This window comes from Cicer arietinum, chromosome 2, assembly GCF_000331145.2.
Source record: "Cicer arietinum cultivar CDC Frontier isolate Library 1 chromosome 2, Cicar.CDCFrontier_v2.0, whole genome shotgun sequence".
Lineage (NCBI taxonomy): Eukaryota > Viridiplantae > Streptophyta > Magnoliopsida > Fabales > Fabaceae > Cicer > Cicer arietinum.
In genome coordinates, this window is record NC_021161.2 from 5,400,753 (window position 1) to 5,422,084 (window position 21,332).

At 26.7% G+C, this 21,332-nt stretch overlaps 3 protein-coding genes across 4 annotated transcripts; 2 read left to right on the forward strand and 1 right to left on the reverse strand.

Moving 5' to 3' along the window:
* Positions 1 to 5,228: 5,228 nt before the first annotated feature.
* LOC101511825 (alpha-L-arabinofuranosidase 1-like) lies at positions 5,229 to 12,206 on the forward strand. 2 transcript variants are annotated; one of them, XM_004489571.4, is made up of 17 exons: positions 5,229 to 5,448; positions 5,718 to 5,772; positions 5,849 to 6,054; positions 6,293 to 6,417; positions 6,504 to 6,657; positions 7,165 to 7,234; positions 7,446 to 7,591; positions 8,467 to 8,512; positions 8,680 to 8,732; positions 8,843 to 8,999; positions 9,428 to 9,546; positions 9,639 to 9,713; positions 10,326 to 10,429; positions 11,033 to 11,089; positions 11,196 to 11,391; positions 11,745 to 11,888; positions 12,010 to 12,206. In XM_004489571.4, the coding sequence occupies exons 1-17, from the start codon at positions 5,299 to 5,301 to the stop codon at positions 12,106 to 12,108; spliced, it is 1,956 nt and encodes a 651-aa protein (XP_004489628.1). In that variant the 5' UTR covers positions 5,229 to 5,298; the 3' UTR covers positions 12,109 to 12,206. The 2 variants fall into 2 exon arrangements, with proteins under 2 accessions (XP_004489628.1, XP_004489629.1); XM_004489572.4 differs by having other exon boundaries at positions 6,293 to 6,414.
* Positions 12,207 to 13,749: 1,543 nt separating this feature from the next.
* On the forward strand, positions 13,750 to 17,576 carry LOC101512589 (L-2-hydroxyglutarate dehydrogenase, mitochondrial). Its single transcript, XM_004489574.4, has 5 exons — positions 13,750 to 14,211; positions 14,917 to 15,198; positions 15,523 to 15,959; positions 16,056 to 16,215; positions 17,261 to 17,576. Exons 1-5 carry the CDS (start codon positions 13,888 to 13,890, stop codon positions 17,372 to 17,374), a joined length of 1,317 nt encoding a protein of 438 aa, XP_004489631.1. The 5' UTR covers positions 13,750 to 13,887; the 3' UTR covers positions 17,375 to 17,576.
* A 960-nt stretch (positions 17,577 to 18,536) lies between these two features.
* LOC101512895 (ABSCISIC ACID-INSENSITIVE 5-like protein 2) lies at positions 18,537 to 21,062 on the reverse strand. The gene is made up of 5 exons (XM_004489575.4): positions 20,888 to 21,062; positions 20,043 to 20,794; positions 19,588 to 19,724; positions 19,421 to 19,492; positions 18,537 to 19,015 (listed from the first exon to the last, which is right to left on the reverse strand). Exons 2-5 carry the CDS (start codon positions 20,671 to 20,673, stop codon positions 18,935 to 18,937), a joined length of 921 nt encoding a protein of 306 aa, XP_004489632.1. The 5' UTR covers positions 20,674 to 20,794; positions 20,888 to 21,062; the 3' UTR covers positions 18,537 to 18,934.
* Between the last annotated feature and the right edge of the window lie 270 nt (positions 21,063 to 21,332).

Here is a 21,332-nt window from a genome sequence, read left to right on the forward strand (position 1 = left end):
ATAAATATTAATAAATTAATAATTATGTTAGTTTTACATATTTAAATATAAGACTTCTGTCTAGTTTTTTTAAGGATCTCTTAATGCATCAATCGAAATACTTACTAGGATAAATCAAATGACATATGCTAGCATTACATATTTCTAAGGTTAAAAATGAATTTTTAGATTATATTAATTTTAGTGAGAAATATATAAAACTCGTGATTTTTACACAATATTTTTTTATTTTTAGCTCACAGTAAATTTGTTTGAAACCAACATTCTTTGTCGAGCTTATTTTTACTAGATAACATTTTTTTAAATGTAACTTCAGATGTTCGAGCCTAGAGCTTAAATATCAATTTTTTCTCTCTCATTTTTTTTCTTACTACCATAATTTTAAGAAATTAAATATATATTTTATATTATTTTATCTTTGTCAATAATTTAAACCATTAATTTTACCAAACATATAAACGAGTTAATATGTTATAACAATTAATTAACAAATTTATTATAAACTCGTTTCTACATTATTTAATATAGTTTTTTTTTTTAATCAAGAGAATTTTATTAAAGAGTACGAGGAGCTCGATTCACTATCTCTGGTTAAGTCGAATCATGCATGATTTTAATACTATTTGTTAAAATTTTAAAAAGCACAAGAACACTAAAACATTAAATACTGACTTATATATGTTATATATTCAATATTTATTATATTTATAATTTATAATTTATATTTGTTATGTTACATTTATATTATTAATGATTAAAATTTAAACTCTTTAATATATTATTTTTACATTTTGAAACTTTAAATATGGTTGTTTTGACTCAGAATTTAAATTTAACTATTTTTATGCATTTAATTTTTTACTTTATTAATATATCACTTTATAGTTGTCAAGTGGAAACAAGTGACGCGTTACGCGGTTTGGACACGGAAGGTGTTTAGAATGGGGACCACTTCAGCCATCATTCTTTTGACTTTGAACAGTGTCATATGAAAATTCTGTTTTTATTATTTTTTATAGTTTCACCTATTTTTTTAATTTTATTTTTGTGGGGAATAAAGAAGCTTTTCAACGGAAATTTCTAAGGAGATATTTTAAGATTTAGATTCATTATCATTGGGATATCCTTGTATTTAGACATACTGATTTTAATTTTATAATTTAAAATCGATTGTAAATTTTTTATCTCATCTATAAGAAAAATTGTAATTTTTAAAATATATTTGTTGTTTAAATAATTTTTTTAATTATTATTTATGTTTTTAATTAAATATTAATGGATGTTTTTAATGTCTTTCCTTTATTATGAGGATATATTTGTAAAAATATTCAAATTATAATAATAATAATAATAAAAAATGATATTAATATTAATATTTTTATTTTATTTTATTTTTGTATTTAAGATTTAAGAGAATTGTATTATATCAAAATTATTTTAGATAGTTTAATTTTTATTTTTATTTTAGAAAAACGATAAATATAAATATAATTAACTTATACAACTAAAATATATGAATTCGAATACACAATATTAATACTTATCATGAAACTAAGACTTAACTATCTAATCTTAATTAAATAGTTTTTGTGACATCGATTCACTTTTTTTAAGATAGAATGGACGATTGTCGTAAGTGTATAGATGCGTAGGATGGAGTCACTATCAAAAATAATTTGAGATTTTAATAGTTAGGAGGATATGCACAAATGTGTCAAGTTTTAATATTCTAACTATATTTCCAATCCAACACTTTTTAGGTGTCTTAAATCTTAGATCGATTACATATATCACTTATTTCTATTTTCTTTTTTAATTTAAAAAATCTAACATAAAAATCCAGCTGTCTCTTTATACATTTCTTCTTCTTCATCTATAATACAGAGATAATTTGAAGTAATTTTTCTATTAGTAGGTATAGTAGTATTTCAATTTTTTCTAATTGATAAAAAATAATTAAAAAAAAAAGTAAATGATATATTTAATAAATTTTTTTATTATTATAAAATCTAAAAAAAATTATCATTTTTAAATTTATTTCAATTTTAAGTTTATATTTATATGGGTGTTCACATTATATTTCTTTTAGCACAAAAAAAAATTTATTTTATAACCTATAAATTTTAAGTCAAACTTGGATTTATTTTATAGACATAAAAATTTATCTTTATAACTTATAAATTGAAAATCAAATAAAGAGATATTTTTTTCTTCAAAAAATCAAAACATAGAAAATGATGGATTTTTTCTGCAAAAAGAGAAAAGAGAATAAAACATAGATTGTTTTTAAAACAAGAAGAAAAATGCATAGAGATCCAAAATCCATGATCTCTCTGAAACTTAACAGGTAAACCTCATCCCTCCTATTTACACATTTCCAATTTCTTAATAATATTAACAACCGCATTCTAGTTTTAGCAACTTTAGGTATTCATTTTTTTTAAATTACTTTTTACCATTTTCTTGTCAACTTTTTCATATTGATTTAAGTTGGGTCCCGGCCTATTTATTTTTATACAACTATAATTTTACTTTCTTTTTTTTTTTTAAAAAATTTGAGTTTCAACTCACTTTTATATAAGTCTTCTAAAAATAAAAATAATAATTAAATATTAAAAGACTTAAGTATATGTGAATTTTTTTTTTTGGAGTTATTATGACACAAGTTTTGATAATTTGATAGTTCTAAAATTTATTTTTATAAATGAATAAATTAATTAATAAAATATTACTTTTAAATGGTTAACTATATATCAATTTTCTTTTAATATTTGAATTGTTATGACACAAGTTGTAACAACTTGGTAGTTTTAAAATTCATTTTCGCAAACAAATTAATCAATAAGTAAAAAAAACTTTTAAATGGTAAATTAGATGTGATTTTTTTTTTAATATTTGAGTTGTTATGATAAAAATTGTGACAATTTGGTGGTTCTAAAACTTATTTCACAGACAAATTAATCAATAAACAATATTTTTAAATAGTTAGCTAAATGTGACTCTTTTTACCATTGAGATGTTAAGGTACAACCTGTAAGTAGTTTTCAAACTCATTTTGTAACAATTATTTAAATCAAACAAATCATCACAATTAATTTCTTATATTTTCTACTAAGAACTACATAATTTTGATTTTTCCATCTCACATAGAGATATGATAGAGCAAGATCACACTCTTGTCAAATACAATAAAAAAAATTATTTATCTCTCTCTATTTTGAATACTTTTTTATTTTTTTATTTTATTTTAACATCATATTTATACAAAAATTATAATCGCATGTAACTAATATGGATAAATAAATATTCTAAAATTAACATAAATTTTTGCACAATCAATAATAAATAATATTTTTTTAACGGATGTCATAGGATGCTAATATCTTTTCTATGCATAACTACCTCTAAAATCTGAAATTTGTTTACAAATATAGTTTTTTTGTTCTTAGGCGTTTCCAAATAATTTTTTTTATGGCCACTTCATTAAATTTGAGAGATATTTGAAATTTTAGTCTGCAACAGTCATCAATTTAAATATTTTTTATTTTATTTTATCTAAATAAATTATTTTCATGCATAATTTTTTCTAGTTATGTCTGAGTTTCATCGTCTAAGCACAATGTTGTTTGGTTTCTTGGATGACATGAAATAATTAAAAAAAAATTAAATATGTTATTAATTCTTACATATATTCTAAATTTGTATTTCTTTATTAATTAAATAACTAAAACATTTAAATGATCGTATACATTTTTTATAATTTTCTTTTTCATTTTTATCAAGTTAGTAATAATAATGAGAATTGGAAAACACTCATTTAATTTTCAATATGCTTTTTTCATTTGCATATTATTTTTTTTTTTTACACAAATTATTGCATTTTTGTTACTAGTTCTAGTATGTAAAACAAAATGAAGAAAGATGAATAAAAAATTAGGACACTTCCCACTAAGTTTCGATGCGGCAAAAACTATATTTTTTCTTCTTCTGAAAATTAAGCAATTAAGGGTATAATATAATATTAATTTCTACTAAATAAAATACATATTATGATAGTCTAAAGTTCTAAACCCTCTAAATCATGTAACTCTGGCTTACTGCTAAATTCAGTGACAAAATTACTTTTAAAAGATATATTTTCTTTCCATATTTTCAATAACTCCATTGTTATCCAAAATTAGTAGCTACCTATATAACCAACAACATGAGAAAAAGGAAACAATATTTAATTTTTATCCTTAAGTCATAATTCAACTATCAAATATTTATTAGGTTGAATATCATTTTTCGGATTCGAACTTGAGATTTACGGTACAATTTTCTTTACCATTTTATTTATAAAGAAAAAACCAAAATTTCAAAGTGTCTTTAATCTCTAATTAATCACTATATATCATGTTATGTTATGAAAGAGTAGCATATATAACTATCTATACATGTATTTTGTCCACAAGCCTTGTAGGACTATTGCATTATTTTTGGAACATGACCTGTTATTTTTTAAGGGAAAAAAATAAAGAATCCAAAGCTTTTCAAAGTTAAGGGTACATTAAAAACATATGAATCCTCACTTTAAGAGTTTAACAAAGACATGATACACTCGTATGGTTGATGCTTCCCTTTTCTAGCTTATGGAACCTTTTAAACTTATATAAATATTTTATTTTAATTTATGAAGGGTCAAAGTAAACTTTGATAGAGATGTTTTTTTTAATTTATTTATTTATTTTTATTTTTTATTTAAATACAATTTTAATTCTCTATTTTTTTTTAAAATTTACAATTTTGGTTCTCATGCTTTCAATTTTCACAAATTTAACCCTTGTACATATTAATTTTTACAATCTTGGTCTCTTCGTTTTCTTAATTAATAATATGTGAACGAATTAAAATCAAAGAACTTTAATTTTTATTTTTATTTTTTTATCAAACCTTCTAATTCGTAAAGGAAAAAAAGAGACATTAATAATTCAAAATTTAACTAGAAAGTAAGTAAAATTTAACTTAAGATTATAATTAGATGTAAATTTTGATTCTCTTGATCTATTCTCGTAACTAATTTTGGTGTGTACTTGTTGAAAAGTTAAATCTAAATTGGCTCTATGCTTCTTAATAGGTATGTTTTGCATGTCAAGTGCTTGTACTTGTAAGTCACATCAAATTTGACATTTTGCCTAATATAAACACTTCTAGTGTATTTTATATTATGTTGCTTTATGCCATATCAACCAATCACAAAGCCATAGTTTTGTATCTCAAAATCTCTAAGCTTTGGTAACATAAGAAAATCTATATGATATGGCTTATTCATCATGTACTCTTCTTCTCATTATACTTTGTTTCCATGCAATTGAAGCTCAACCATTGCATACAGCAAAGTTACTTATAAATGCTTCTAATAAATTAGGGAAGCAAATTCCTGAGACCTTTATGGGAGTTTTCTTTGAGGTTAGATATGAACAATTAAATTAACCATAATTAATTTTTTTATATCTCATGTTATTAACTTTTTTTTTCTTCCTTGAAAGTATTTTTTAAGTCGTTTTTCCTTGAATGCTATAATTTAGTATTATATATTTTTTACGTTTTAATGCTACAATTAAACCTTCATTAAGAAATTGGATTTTTTATGTTTTATATATTATAAGGTTTATTTTCCTAGTTGATTTAGGGATATATAAATATATTTTACCAATAAACATATTTATTTATTGTAGGAGATTAATCATGCTGGTGCTGGTGGATTATGGGCGGAACTTGTGAGCAATAGAGGTCATTTCTACTATTCAAGTTTACATTTGAGTTTATTTAAAGTAAAACGAGTTTATCTAAAATCTTGAATTTTCAGGTTTTGAAGCGGGAGGAAAAAATGTTCCATCAAATATTGGTCCTTGGACAATAATTGGAGATGAATCATCGATACATGTATCGACTGATCAAACCTCATGTTTCGAACATAACAAGATTGCATTGAAGATGGAGGTAAATTGTGATAGCTCCAATTCATGTCCACTTGATGGTATTGGTATTTCTAATCCTGGATTTTGGGGCATGGTGAGACTTATATTTCATATTATATTCATATATTTATTTTGTGTTCTTTTAATATATGAGTAATAAATCCTTAAAGAAAATAATAATAAAAGATATGATTCTCTTACAAAAGTCATTTTTGCCGTTAGATAAGTCAAATAATGTCACTATACAAATCTATCAAAATTACAAAAATAGACATATTTAAATGCATCTCTTATTAGATTGTTTATCTCGTTTTTTGTTAATTTATAAACAGAATATTGAGGAGGGGAAGAAATACAAAGTGGTTTTTTATGTTCGTTCAACATCAAGAATTGATCTTAAAGTTTCATTTGTTGGATCAAATGATGGTGTAAAGCTGGCTTCAACTAACATCAAGTTGTATAGACTTCTAAACTAAAATATTCAAATTTGATTTTCATAGGTTTTGTATTAACTAATTATTATGATTGATCTCTATGTTGAAGAGGTAATGATGTAAATGCATCAACATGGAGAAGAGTGGAGCATGTGTTTGAGGCCTATGCAACTAATCATAATTCAAGTCTTCAAATAACAACAAATGAAAAAGGAGTGGTGTGGTTAGACCAAGTTTCAGCTATGCCTTTGGACACATACAAGGTTTGTTTTAAGTGATTTGTTTTTGTTTTGGGTAAAGTGTCATTGGCTTCATCAAGATTTTAAATTGTAGTTGTGCTGATTGGAAAAAATTATAGTCAAATACAACTGATATTTAAAAAAATGTAAACAAAGTTGTGATATCGTTGACAAACATAAATAAAATCTCATTATCGATAATTGTAATTATGATTTTTTTTCTTTTTTGTAAAAACATTGATATAGATCGGTTGATGTGGTAGGCTGGTAGAACTTGTGAGTCACTATAAGATCATACAAACATAAAAAAAAAAATGAAAATCATATTGCAACTATATTATCGATATTTTACTACATTATAAAACTACGCAGCATAACTGTAACTACAATTTAAAACTATAACGTAAATTAGGATTTCAAATTAATTTTCTAAAACTATAACCTCAGGATGTACTTTTAAATTGATTTGCAATATGTTTTCTATTTTTATCCACTTACTTGTAAGTCCATAATTTTCTTTTTTTGGTATAGGGACATGGTTTCCGTAATGATCTATTTGAAATGGTGGCAGCACTGAAACCAAGAATATTTAGATTTCCAGGTATGCATAAAGTTTGAGTAATTAAATTAAATTATATGACATAGCATATCTTAACAAAAAGAGCTAAGAAAAGATGCTCAATCCCTTTCATTATATTGCAAGTTGTTGTAATTATTGTCTCGTGACAAGTGGTCCATCATCTCATTGTTTTATAGTGATAAGTATAAATTAATTTAATGGACCTAATTTGTGTTTAATTGAAATGTAATAGGTGGTTGTTATGTTGAAGGAAAATGGTTAAGAAATGCATTTAGATGGAAAGAAACAATTGGAGCTTGGGAGAATAGGCCTGGACACTTTGGTGATGTTTGGGGTTATTGGACAGATGATGGATTTGGTTTTTTTGAGGGTCTCCAAGTAGGTATCTTTATCAACTTCATTATTTTTTTACCTTATGGAATTGAGTTTTAGCTATATAGGAATGACAAGTATAGGATACCACCCTATCCATTAAATCTTGTTAAAAATCGATTCAACGGGTCGATTCGGTTGTTTCAATTAGTTGAATAGAAAGCTGATTAATTTATCGATTGATTCGGTTACAACTGATTTATAGTCTTTTAAATTAGAATCAAATTAGGTTAAATTGAAATGAACTAATTTAAATACAATTTGTTTGATTAATGTTTTTTATTTTTATTTTTATTAGTAATTTAGTTCAACGATGATTGAAGTGATTAAACCAATTGAATTATTAATCGAAATGAAAATTTATTATTTGTGTTTTAAATGAATTTGATGATATTCATAGATATCTATATCAAGTATATATTCATATGAATATGTGTCATAACATTTTTTAAAAAAATGTAGAAATGAACGTGAAAAATGATAAGAAACTTAAACACAATCTTGAAAATAAAGCATAACACAAAGTGATTTTTTGCAATCTAAAATGATATAATTTTAAAATCAAAATAAAACATTTTAATTATGATAACCGTAAAACACAACTTCTATTTTTTTGTTCAAACACAATTGTGATAAAACAAAATTATGACAAAATTGTTACTATATATATAGTTGAGAATTAAATATTAATTTGAGTAAACAAAAATAATCAATATGAATTTGACTTCATTAAGAAGTGAATAGAGGGAAAATTGTTTATTTTATCTGTGAGTACTAATAAAAAAATCAAATTCAAAATTTAAAATTTAAAATTTAAAATTTCAAATGTAAACGGTTTGACTCAATATTGTGTAATAACAATTTTTTTCTTGATCGAGCAGCTAGCAGAGGACCTTAATGCATTGCCAATATGGGTTTTTAATAATGGTATTTTTCTTGTCTTATAATTATGTTCTTCTTTTTATGAGTAAAAAAATATTATATTATTTTCATATTTTTTAGCCATATATTTTAGTAGTAATTTACTCAGTTTTTTCTCCCTTTTTGGCTACACTAGTAAATATGTCTTGATTTTTAAAAATACATTATTTTAGGTTTCAGCATTTATGAACAAGTTAATATCTCTGCCATTTCACCATTTGTACAAGTATGCCTTTCTTTTTCTAACTTAATAATAATTTCACCTTTTTCTATTTTTTTTATATTTTTTAATTAATTAATAACTATAACTTTCAATATTTTTGAATGTATTTGTAGGAAGTCCTTGATGGTATTGAATTTGCAAGAGGAAGTCCCACTTCAAAGTGGGGTTCTATTAGGGCTTCTATGGGACATCCTAAACCTTTCGACTTAAGATATGTTGCGGTTGGAAACGAAGAATGTGACACACAACAAAACAAATTTATCTATGAAGGTATGTTTATATATTTTATTTTTAAACATATATGTAAAATGTTAATAATCTTGTCAATGATTTAGTTGGTATAGAGCTTACTCAAATTCTATAAAATTGTGAGTTTAACTCTCGCTGCTAACGTGAGAATCTCTTTATTAAAGATTAATTTGTAAATATTTTTTTTAAGACTATATTATTTTAAGATTTATCTTAGTTCTATCGAAGTGTTGGGACCAACTTATCTAAAATAATAATAATAATAATAATAATAATAATAATAATAATAATAATAATAATAATAATAATAATAATAATAATAATAATAATAATAATAATTTCATAAGAAAATGAAAGTTAAGATTTCATTTATTGATTTTAAACATTATCGATTTCATTAATTATGCACTTTAATTATTGTTATTAATTTGTGTTTGTATTTTAACCAGGAAATTATCCAAAGTTCTATGATGCAATCAAACGTGCCTACCCAGATATCCAAATTATCACAAATTGTGATGCATCTAAGGAACCATTAAACCACCCTGCTGATTTGTATGATTATCATGTAATTAATACCCTAATTAACTTGCATAATCTATTTCATTCACTTTCCTTTATCCTTCTAAATTATAATAATATGATGTTCTTAATTATCAGCAATACCCAAAGTCTTCCAATTATATGTTTAACTTGGCTCAAGTGTTTGATCATGCCTCCCGAATTGGTCCAAAGGTTTGATCATATCCTCATTAATTTTTTATATATACTTGTATAACAAATTTTACATCAATTCATGTGAAAAATCATCATAGTGTATTTCCACGAAATAATTGAAAAGTTATAGAGAAGTTTAAATTTTAAACAATTCAAATGTTTCAATTGAATTATCATTTATATTATTTTTCTTTGTTTGAATATAGTAATTGTTTATTCAAAATTAAGTTATTTTTAAAATTTCAAATTTTTGCAGTAGATATATAAATATCAAAACAATAGTGGTTCGAAATGGAAGTTTAAAATACCAAGTCAAAACTAAAATTTTGAAAAGTTGAAGTCGAATTTCAAAATTTATAAGGATCAATTTTAAAAATTACGAGGACAAATTCAAAATTTTTGAAATGTTTATGGATAAATTTGTAAATTTTGAAGAAAAATACTATATGGACCATTTTAAAATTTATATAGTATATGGTAAAAAGAGAATTTTGAATTATTAAATTTTAAGTAATATTTAAAATTTTATAAATTTAACTTTAATAAAATAACTTATAAAATTCCTTAAGTTTTTAAAATTTCTAAATTTTTTTATATATTATTGTTGAAGTTATATTGAATATTGTACAGGCCTTTGTGAGTGAATATGCTATGACGGGAAAAGAAAGTGGAAGAGGAAACCTTTTGGCTGCAGTAGCAGAAGCTGGATTCCTTATTGGATTAGAAAAAAACAGGTTTAATATAAACAATTTAGTTAAATGTTTTTTTTTTAATATAAACACTTATCATATAAATATTTATAAATATTTGTATAAATTAGTTTTATATTAGATGATAAAATCAAATCATATTATTTTTTACAAATTGTTTACATAAATTATTTTGATGTGCTCGTGAAAATAAATTGAAAATAGTTTATAAACATGACATATTTATATAAACTCTTTTGAATAATCTTATGTGTGTTTACGTGAGTGATACTTTCAATTTGGTTTCTCCATTAGATTCAAACTTGAGCATGAATTTAACTCATGAGATTTTTGCGTCTTTTGCTTTATTAATCAATTAAGCGTTTTTGTTTATTTACTTTAGCAAGTATTGACACTTCTTATTCAATTAGTGTCGGACACATGTCACTGTCATATACCAAAATAAAATTAAAATATTGATTATATTAAATTAATTTATTATTTTCTCAAATTATTATCAGCGTCAACGACGTGTCAATGTGCATCCGATGCATTTGATAGATATTTTCTAGTTGAATAAGATAGATATAATATAAGTTTTTATTTATTTAATTAATCTTAACTTCACATTTTCGTTTTTTAATGCAGTGATCTTGTCGAAATGGTTAGCTATGCACCACTCTTTGTGAACAACAATGACCAAAAGTATGAATTTTCATTTTGCATGAAATTTCCAAATTTTCAATATTCCATTATATATTTCTTAAAATAAAAAAAAGATAATAAAAATGATTTGATTATCAATGGTTAGGTGGAACCCTGATGCAATTGTATTTAATTCTCACCAAGTTTATGGAACTCCAAGCTATTGGGTGCTTAGCCTATTCAAGGAATCAAGTGGAGCCACATTTCTAAATTCAACCCTTCAAACTAATTCTCCTACACTTGCTGCTTCTGCAATTTCATGGAAAGATTCTATAAATGGTAAATCAATTTTGAGAATAAAGGTAAACTCAATCTCTTTTTATTATATATATTCATAAATGCTTCCAAATATACTTTTTTTTTTACTTCATATTATTAATAAATATACTTTTTTATATTGAAATTTTGAGTTTAAGAGCGTTTTGGACTCACTTTTGAGAGAGTTAAAAAGTTAAAAGTAATTTTGAAAATTTAAAATTGATTTGGTATATTTGGAGGTTCTATTGATTATTATTTTATACATTTGATTTTAATCTAAAACTATGATTTATAGTTTTTGTTTTTAAACGTGATTTTTACATTTTAAGGTGTGTTTGGTTAAAGTAATGTGCTTTCACTATTCATTTAATCTAAAAGGAACAAATGACTTGTGCAGGTTGCAAACATGGAAAGCCAAACAGTGAATATTGTGATTTTTATTGAAGGGTTGGAGTCAAGTGTGCATCTTTCCTGGCCAAGAAAAACAGTGCTTACATCATCCAATCCAATGGATGAAAATTCATTTTCAAACCCAAATATGGTACCTAATAAGCAAAAAAAAAAAATGTTTTTATAACTTTATTATATTGTTTGTAATTAACTAACTAGCTTGTGAATATTATATATGTAACCAATCTTTGTTATGTTTATTGTATGTGTAGGTGGTGCCAAGAGAAAGTATACTTGATTATGCTGGCAAGATCATGAATTTCCAAATTGATCCACTTTCAGTGACATTGTTTGATATGACAATGTACTAAATAATTCATAAGAATATTTTGTTATGAGTAAGAAAGAAAGAGTTGTGTTCTTCTTCTTTTGACAAAATGAATATGAGGCATGGATTTATTTGAGTTTATAGAGTTTGATATGTCAAAAATACTCTTTTATTTTAGTTGAAAATATTGATTTTTTGGTTACTTTAAAATAAGAAAAATCGCGCTATCTTCTTAAGAAAAATGTAAATTATATATATATTTTTTTAAATTTAAATTATGTTTATCACCATTTCTTATAATAAAATTTAAAATTAAACACATTTGTAATTCTTATAAAATTTTGTTTTTTTTTTTTTCTCAATGATAGACTTTCATTTTGACTTTTAGTTCCTTATAGATTGCTTTAGTGATATAAAATATTGTTTATCATTCTTTCCATGAAGCCAAATGTTCTGAAATTGTTTCTACATGTTTATTTCAATGGTTTATTTTAGTATAAACAAAATCAGAGTGTAAGGTATACATTCTCTGGTCTTGTATTTCCTGGATGCATATAATATTTATATTTATCTTTCTATTTTATATATTTTAATCGTTAATTTTTTATTATCAATCAATTGTATTAAATTTTGTTTGATACAAAGACATGTTCGGTAGTTCTTAAAGATATATATATGTATGTATAACATGTATATATTAGTAAAAAGTAATTAAAAATGTATTTATCAAACTAGTTGACAATATTATCTCAATTGTAACACAAAATAATAACTCTTACTCTTTTATATATGTTATATCAAAACTTTTTTTTTTAATTTATCTTTTAAATATATATCAATATAAATAACACGTATAAAATTAAAATAACAAATATAATTTTATCCGTGCTTCAAAGAAGTTCATGGTCTAGTATTGATCCCTCCATGAAAATATTTTGTTTAGTAAACATCAATAAAATTAATAAAAGACATACAAATCAACTTAAATAGTTTTTTGGTTCATCAAAATAAGCATATGACTTTTTAAATTTGTGGTACAATTTTTTTTAGAAAGACTAAAATAATTGGTATTTTTAAATTAAAAGAATTAAAGTTTTACTTTGCAAATTTAATAGATTAAATTAACCAAACTTTATAGAAAAAATTAATCGGGGAAAGTCAAAAATATTTTTATGCAAAGGAGAAAAAGATGAAAAACCAAAATAATTATACTTTAATAATATATAATATAACATAATTAATAAATAATTAAGTCATTTAAATATGTAATCATAAGTTCATCTATCATCCTTACGTAAGAAATAATATTTATTATGAAAGATTATTCTTTTAAATATATTTCCACATCTTAAAAATTAATCTCTAATTTATGCTAGAAACTACCTTAAGGCAATTAAAAATGACTCTACTTTATTTTATTTTTATTTTTTTAATGACTATACTTATTAACTTAGTAAAACATTAATTTTATACTTGAATGCGTGATTCACTATCATTATTACAAAAATATATTTAAATATATTTTTATTTATTTTTTTAATTTTCAATTATATTTTTAATTAATTGTTTAATCTTAAAATATATTTTTTTATTAATTAATTTAATCTATAAAAATACTATAAAAAAATGTAGAGATATATTTATAATTTTGATAAATTAAAATATTATGATAACAACACTGGATAAGTTATTAACCACCGAAAAATAAGAGGAATTTAGGGGTTCCTTTGTTGCAAAATAGGGAATCATAATAAACAAAAATTGCTCAAAAAATTGAAGACAATGATGATCAAACCTTACTAGATGAGAAAAAGAGTGAACAATGTTGAAGAAATCAATTCAAATATTGAAAGAATTTACATCATCATCAACAACAACAAGATGTGATGTTCATATGAAATTGAATCACTCATTTAACAATTGGGTCAGAAACATTAGAACAACCTCGTACTCTGTCCCAAGGGAGAAAGTTGAGTGTGTAGTGATAGGAGCTGGTGTGGTTGGCATAGCAGTGGCAAGAGAATTAGCACTCAAGGGTAAAGATGTAATTGTCATTGAATCAGCATCCACTTTTGGTACTGGTACTAGTTCTAGAAACAGTGAGGTTATTCATGCTGGAATTTATTACCCTTATGGTTCTTTTAAGGTTGGTGTGTTTCTTTGCTAATAAAGTTTTCATTTTTATGTAACCCCAAAAGAGAAAATTTGCATTTTTATGTTTTGATTGTGGTTAAATTTTCATACACTTTTGTTGGTTACACTTTTTTTTCCCAGCTATACTCAAATAGTTATATTCATGAATATAGTAAATTAAGTTCACGTAGATTACGATGAATTGTAACCAACAAAAGTGTTTTTGATGTTGTGTAACCAACTCGTTGAGCTCAAGTGGTTTTAATGAGTTTTAAGATTAGATATTTTGTAGTAGAGATAATAAAGTTAGTTAGAGGTGGTTAGTTGGTTAGACTTAGTTGGTTAAGTTTGAAATGTGCTCTATAAATAGAGCTATTGTATTTGTATCCATTGTTTAACTAATCTTTTTAATCATCAATATGAAATATTCTAAGGAATTTTCTTTTGTATCAAACTCTCAAACATATTTTCAATGTTAGATTCATCTTCAACTCTATGATCCCGTGCTTTCTAACACACATAGATCAAAAACCTTGATGTCACAGCCATAATTACGGTTGCGGACAATCATTTAAAACCTTGGGACATTATTTCTATTGATGATGTGAAATTAAGGAAGAGTTTTCTCTATTGATGATGACTATAACATGTTTTTACATCTTATCACGTACTTATGTATTTTTATTTGCTTAGAATGTAATTTAGTCTTCTTTTGCAGGCACTTTTTTGTGTAAAAGGAAGAGATATGTTATACAAGTATTGCTCCAAGCATGATATTCCGCACAAACAAACCGGTAAGCTTATAGTGGCTACTCGACCCTCTGAGATTCCAAAGCTAAATGACATTTTGAATCACGGTATTCAGAACGGGGTTGATGGTTTGAAAATGATGGATGGTGTCGATGCCATGAAAATGGAACCTGAATTGCAATGCGTGAAAGCAATACTATCACCTCTCTCAGGGATTGTTGATTCTCATTCTTTAATGCTTTCTTTAGTGGTATGCATTTCTAGCTTCTTTTATCATGTTGGAACGATGGACTAACATATCCAAATTCGGATAAAATCAATCACATATCACAGAAAATCACAGTTTGTTCAAATTCTGTTATGCTGACATGTCATAGCGCCGCTATTTGACAATATCTTGTATTAAATAATGTATTGCAAAACAATAGCAATTTGTTTGAATTTTGCTACGCTATAGCTACTCTTTGACAATACTAATATATTATTTCTTCAATCAATTATTTTAACCAACCATTTTCTTTATTTGGAGTTAAAATTGGATATTGACAGGAATATAAACCCAATGTTGGTCCAGGGGGAAGCTGAAAATCACAGAACAACTTTCACATATAATTCGACCGTCATCGGTGGCCATCTCGAAGGAAATGAGATTTGTCTCCATATATCAGAAACCAAGAGTCTTAAAGAATGGAATGAGACATCAAATTTGCAACCAGAACTAGTACTTATTCCTAAACTTGTAGTAAACTCTGCCGGCCTAAGTGCACTTGCCCTTGCAAAAAGATTTACTGGCCTACAAAACCGAGTTATTCCTCCAGCCTATTATGCACGCGGTTGCTACTTCACATTGTCTAATACTAAAACAACTCCTTTCAGACGTTTGATATATCCTATACCGGAGGTTGGCGGCCTTGGAGTGCACGTTACTTTAGATTTGAATGGTCAGGTCAAGTTTGGACCGGATGTTCAATGGATTGACGGTGTTGATGATATTGAAAGCTTTCAAAATAAGTACTTTTTAATACCCTTTCATTTTGTATGCCTTTTGAATTCCTTTAGTATCTAGTTATATGCCATGTCTAACACTTAAGTAATCATTGATCTTAGGTTTGATTATTCAGTACATGCAAATCGCGCCGAGAAGTTTTATCCAGAGATAAGAAAGTATTACCCAAATCTAAAGGATGGATCTTTGGAACCAGGATATTCAGGGATCAGACCTAAACTTTCAGGACCATATCAATCACCTGTTGATTTTGTAATACAGGTTATATTTTTCATACTCTCTTACTACAGTTTCTACTTTTTTTCTATTGATAGTGTTGTGTAAACTTAAGATTTCAATGCTACGTTTCTTCCATCTAACCAAAATTAGCCAATTGTTGGTATATGCTGCTTTATGTTCTGTTTTTTATCAACTGAAGTTTATTTTGTACAATTTTAGTTATAAAAAAAAAAGCTTGGATTGACACTGAATTTAGCATAATTATAGCGTGCCACTGTGATTTTGATAAAAACTACCGTTTGAAGCTTCAACAAAATTACAGTGGAACCATGATTTCTTCAAACTCACAGTGGAACTGTGATTTATTCAAACTCACGTCGTGATTCCAAACATGTACGAAATATATTTGCATTGGTCTCCTAAACCATTCATGTGTCTTCACTTATCAACTTAAGCTCCTAAGGTAGCCTCTACGATCAACTCATCTAGAGTTCGACCCTTGCTGCTCCGATCTTGTAATATTTATTTTTGAATTTATGCACAAGATAGGTTGTCTATATGCATTTTTTCACCTAAACTCAACAGTTTTTTACATGGTTAATGCAGTTCACGCACATGGATAATGAATTGTTAGCTTTGGTTAATAGATATATCAGACGTCACAATTCATTAACCATCCACTAAACTTCATTAACCATGAATTCAATTGTAACTTACAGCGGTTTTTAGGTGTTCAAATCTTCCTATAGTTGGAACACCTCAAATTGTGGCTAATAAAATTTAGTTAATGGTTAATGAGTTATTAAATCTTGATATACTCATAAACCACTCATTCAAATGCATTAACCACGTGTATGAACTACATTAACTATATAAAAAGTTTTCGAATTTAAGTGTCACAAATTTTTTTGTTCGAATAACATTTCTGTAAAATTAACACATGCATTATTATTCTTACTCTTTATGTGAATCCAAACAACTCATTAACATGAGGTTCCAATGTAAATGAAGGGTGTTGTTAGGATTTTTTTTTACATTGTAACTAAATATTTGAAACTTTGGCCTAACTTTAATTTCATTTATGCAGGGTGAGGACATTCATGGAGTACATGGTCTTATTAATCTTTTTGGAATTGAGTCACCTGGTTTAACATCCAGCTTAGCAATTGCAGATTTTATTTCTACTAAGTATTTGGGATGATAATAGGCATGCAACGTAGAACTTGTAGATGCATGACATCACCAAAAGCCAAATTGTTATTACACATGAAAAAATCATGCAATTATAAGCTAAAATGTAATGAGGTGATTGAAATCATAACAATAATGCTATTTCACAACAATGAAGCAAATATTGTACAATACTGCATTCATGTGTTAGTATATTTAACATTTGTTTATTACCTCATAATAGCAGCTCGACCAAAGATCAAATCCAGTAGAAGCAAAGCGAACCGACGCGACATTGATTGCCTTTATAATATGGATGTTCAAATTTATCATCATTTAAGAGTTGATTTTCAAACCCTCGTGCCATTTACCAGTGATGCATCAGCTCATGCCAGACAACACAAGTTTTTCAAGGTTCTTTCACTTACTGGTCTATGAGTTGCACATGTTTTTTTCCATGACCTGACATAATGGCGTGTTTGTTTCAAGTTATAAAATCATATACTCAAATGATACCAATGGAGGACACTTATTTCAACTGTGCTTCCCTCCAATAATTGAAATGCTCCCACTTGAACACATTCAGATAAGATCTTCCAACAAAGTGTTATTTAGAAAATGTATTTCCCTTAAAAAGTTTTTGTAAGTGAAATTCACAAGCCCAAAATGTGAGCTAGTCCAAAGCTTGATCCATGAATTTTGCTCAAATCATGATTCTCACAATCTTAGTTCATGGACATTAACTCCAATTGGTCAACAAAAAATTGAGATGGTGTCTGCTCCACTAAAATCCATTTACTGAGGCCAAAATAAATTTGATGCTGGCAGTGTTCCAATTAGAGTCACATCAAAGTTTTATTTCTGCACAAGCAGAGTCACATCAACTGATCAAAGCACTTCTAAAAGAATCTTTTTTGTAAAGGAATTTTGTTTTCGTGACAAAAAAACATCCTTTCTGGGATTGGGATCAAGTGCAATCGAGATTAGGTGCACTCACGCAATCATAGTATCTCATAATGGAATTCTCCAGATTTAAAACTTAATTTTATGAATTAAAGAAAAAAAAAATATCGGCTTCAAAATTAAATCCAAATCGTTCGATCTTTATTATCATATAACCAAAATGGTGTAACTGTGACTGCACCTAATCTTGAACCCTTTTTTTCAAAATAAAAGAAACAAAATCCAATGTGTAACAAATGAAACACAACAATTAATCATTCACAGATGTATAATAACCAAATTCCACTCTTCTACAAATTTCTCCACATTAACAGCAACTACATTCTACTTCAAATGAAATAGTTTAAAAGTAATCTTTAACTGGTCTAAGCAAATGCAATGGAGCAACGGCTATAAATTACAAAAAATGCTCGCATAGAAAAAAAGGAAAATGAAACTAAAGCCACATGTAAACCAGAATTAGACTAAAGTATATTTATAGTGCTGGTTAAGTGATAATGATATAAATATAGATACAACAACAAAACTTTAGTGGAATAAAGCAAGCTGTGAAGATCTGATTCCATCACAAACAACTATCTTCTTCCAAATGTATGAAACCTGAGAGTCGAACAATGCACATGAGACATCAAAAGGATGCCGAACTAGTTCGGCGGAGCTGATTCTTAGGCTCGGGTGGCGGCACACATAGCACCTCCTTCTCCATCTCCTGTAACAATACAAATGTTACTGTGAGTAGAGATGAATTATATTGAAAATATTAAATTGTTATCAAATAAGTACTTCATTACATTCATAGTTATTTATTCAACACTGGAAATTTTGCTAACAAAAGTTATAAAATCTTTATTTTCTTCTGGCACTATAGCTTTCGAATAAATTAGACATAGCAATAAGTATTAAGGATAGTAGGCCGAGAACAACGTATGAAGTTCGACAGGAGCCACACGGCCAAGGGCATACACAAAAAGCAAGAGATACCAAAATCAGCACAATAGCATGAAGTTATTTTCTCTACACTTTGAATTGTAAATAACAACAATTAAACATCCAAATGAATCAAAAGCTTAACACCAGAATCGTGAAAATACTCATTGAAGGCATAGAAACATACATTCTGTCTTCTAAGCCTTTCATTTTCCTCTTCTAAACGCGAAACTTTAAGTTCCAGTTCTTGTGTGTAAGCCTGTCCATACCATCAACATAGATATTACCTTGTGTCAAACAAAAAAAAAAAGAGAGAGAGAACTTCAAAACCACACACATAGAAAACAGTATAACCTGTCTTCTCGCCCGTGACCGAGCAGCAGATTCCCTATTTTTAATCATCCTCTTTTGTCTCCTCTCCACAGTTTTCTCTACCACTATACCGGAAGCAACCCTCTTTCGACCTAGCGTTTGTGTATCTGATAATGTACCTGTTGAATTTTAGATAAAGGAGGAGAGAAATACTAAGAACTTCAGATATGATATTATTGATAATAACCGGATACCAACTTCATAGTAGCTTGATACAAGACTAAATACTAATCCCTTATTATAGGGATAAGTACTCAAACCAAAATAAATAGAGAAATCGTGAAACGAATAATACTAGGAGATAAGAATATTGAAATTAATCTTAGGAGATAACAGAAGATTCGTTAATATCAAAAACTTATCCTAGGAGATAAACCAAGATATTCTACCATAATATCAAGAATATTAACAGATATTATTTTATCTTCTAACATTACCAATTAAAGAAGACGGTGACAAGGCTGCATCCAAAACTTGATTCCCTGCAACCTGAAAAGTCACAAAACCCCCCATCATATTGTTCTGATGATTATCATGTTGCTGCACTGAAGCAAGCTGGTGATATTGCATCCAATGACCATGTTGTGAAACATTTTGCTGAGAATGAGAATCACCATTTGAATTATCAACACCTTCTTTGTTATTATGAAACGATTCACCAACAACTCCAGCTTTCACCAAGAAATCCTCCAAAGTCATTTCTCCGAGTGTCGGTACTCTTTCCTGCACTTTCCTATCCCTATTAACACTCCTCTTCTTTACTTGCATATCTTTCCACACCTCATCAACAGTTTTCTTGCTAAGATCACCAGATAAAGTTAAACTCCCTTGTGAATTCAAAGAACCAAGTTGATTATGTTGCATGTTATTAGCATCAAAATCAGAAGCTTCAGCAGCTTCAACACTCCAAACACTCTTCAGAAGCTCATCAAGATTCATACTTCCAAGTGGTTTCCCTAAATTTCCAAGCTGGTTTTGTACTTCATCAAGGGTTAGATTATACAAAGATCCTGACCTAGATAAAGGTGAAGTCTTTGACTCTTGAACTACCCCATTTTGAGACCCCATTTATTTTTCTCTAAGCTTCACAACAAACCTACAACTCTATATCTTCCATTTCCAAACCTAATCAATCTTCTTACCCCAAAATCTACTTCAACCACTATTTGGCAGTAAGCAAAAAAGTGAACTGAAAAAACCAAAAATAAACTGTTTAAGAAGCAATTTATGTATCCAAAAGACAAATTGAAACAAAAAGAAAAAGGGTTGGAACAGAACATACCTGAAAAATGAAATCAATCACAAATACAAACAGAGACAATCTCACAAACACATAACATGCAATTTTAAAACATCGTTAAAAATTGGTTCCAAAAGTAAGAAAGAAAAAGAGCAAGATCAGGTGTTTAAAAGGGAATCAATGCTATAGGACAGATGCTCCACAAACACAGGATGATAGTTTTTTTAGAGAGAGAAAGAGACTAAAAAGTCATAAACTAATTATGCACGTGATTTACAATTCTATCACCATTACTATGCATTAATGAATTAATTAAATTCAAATTCAGATATACATGTAATATTTAATTCAACTATTAAATTACATTCAACTATCAAATATCAATATTATTAAATCTATAATATAATGAGTCACATTTTTGTATCATAATTTTGTTTATTATTTCATCGACAACCAGAAAAAGAATTCAAATATGAATGATGCAAAA

Excerpts from the sequence above, each read along its gene's own strand:
- LOC101511825 (XM_004489571.4), top strand. The coding sequence starts at position 5,299 with ATGGCTTATTCATCATGTACTCTTCTTCTCATTATACTTTGTTTCCAT. Across the intron at positions 5,449-5,717 it reads TTATGGGAGTTTTCTTTGAG|GAGATTAATCATGCTGGTGC; the intron begins GTTAGATATGAA and ends TATTTATTGTAG. Across the intron at positions 6,418-6,503 it reads GCTTCAACTAACATCAAGTT|AGGTAATGATGTAAATGCAT; the intron begins GTATAGACTTCT and ends TCTATGTTGAAG.
- LOC101512589 (XM_004489574.4), top strand. The coding sequence starts at position 13,888 with ATGTTGAAGAAATCAATTCAAATATTGAAAGAATTTACATCATCATCA. Across the intron at positions 14,212-14,916 it reads ACCCTTATGGTTCTTTTAAG|GCACTTTTTTGTGTAAAAGG; the intron begins GTTGGTGTGTTT and ends CTTCTTTTGCAG. Across the intron at positions 15,960-16,055 it reads ATTGAAAGCTTTCAAAATAA|GTTTGATTATTCAGTACATG; the intron begins GTACTTTTTAAT and ends CATTGATCTTAG.
- LOC101512895 (XM_004489575.4), bottom strand. The coding sequence starts at position 20,673 with ATGGGGTCTCAAAATGGGGTAGTTCAAGAGTCAAAGACTTCACCTTTA. Across the intron at positions 19,725-20,042 it reads GTCACCGTCTTCTTTAATTG|GTACATTATCAGATACACAA; the intron begins GTAATGTTAGAA and ends AAAATTCAACAG. Across the intron at positions 19,016-19,420 it reads AAAGGCTTAGAAGACAGAAT|GAGATGGAGAAGGAGGTGCT; the intron begins GTATGTTTCTAT and ends GTATTGTTACAG.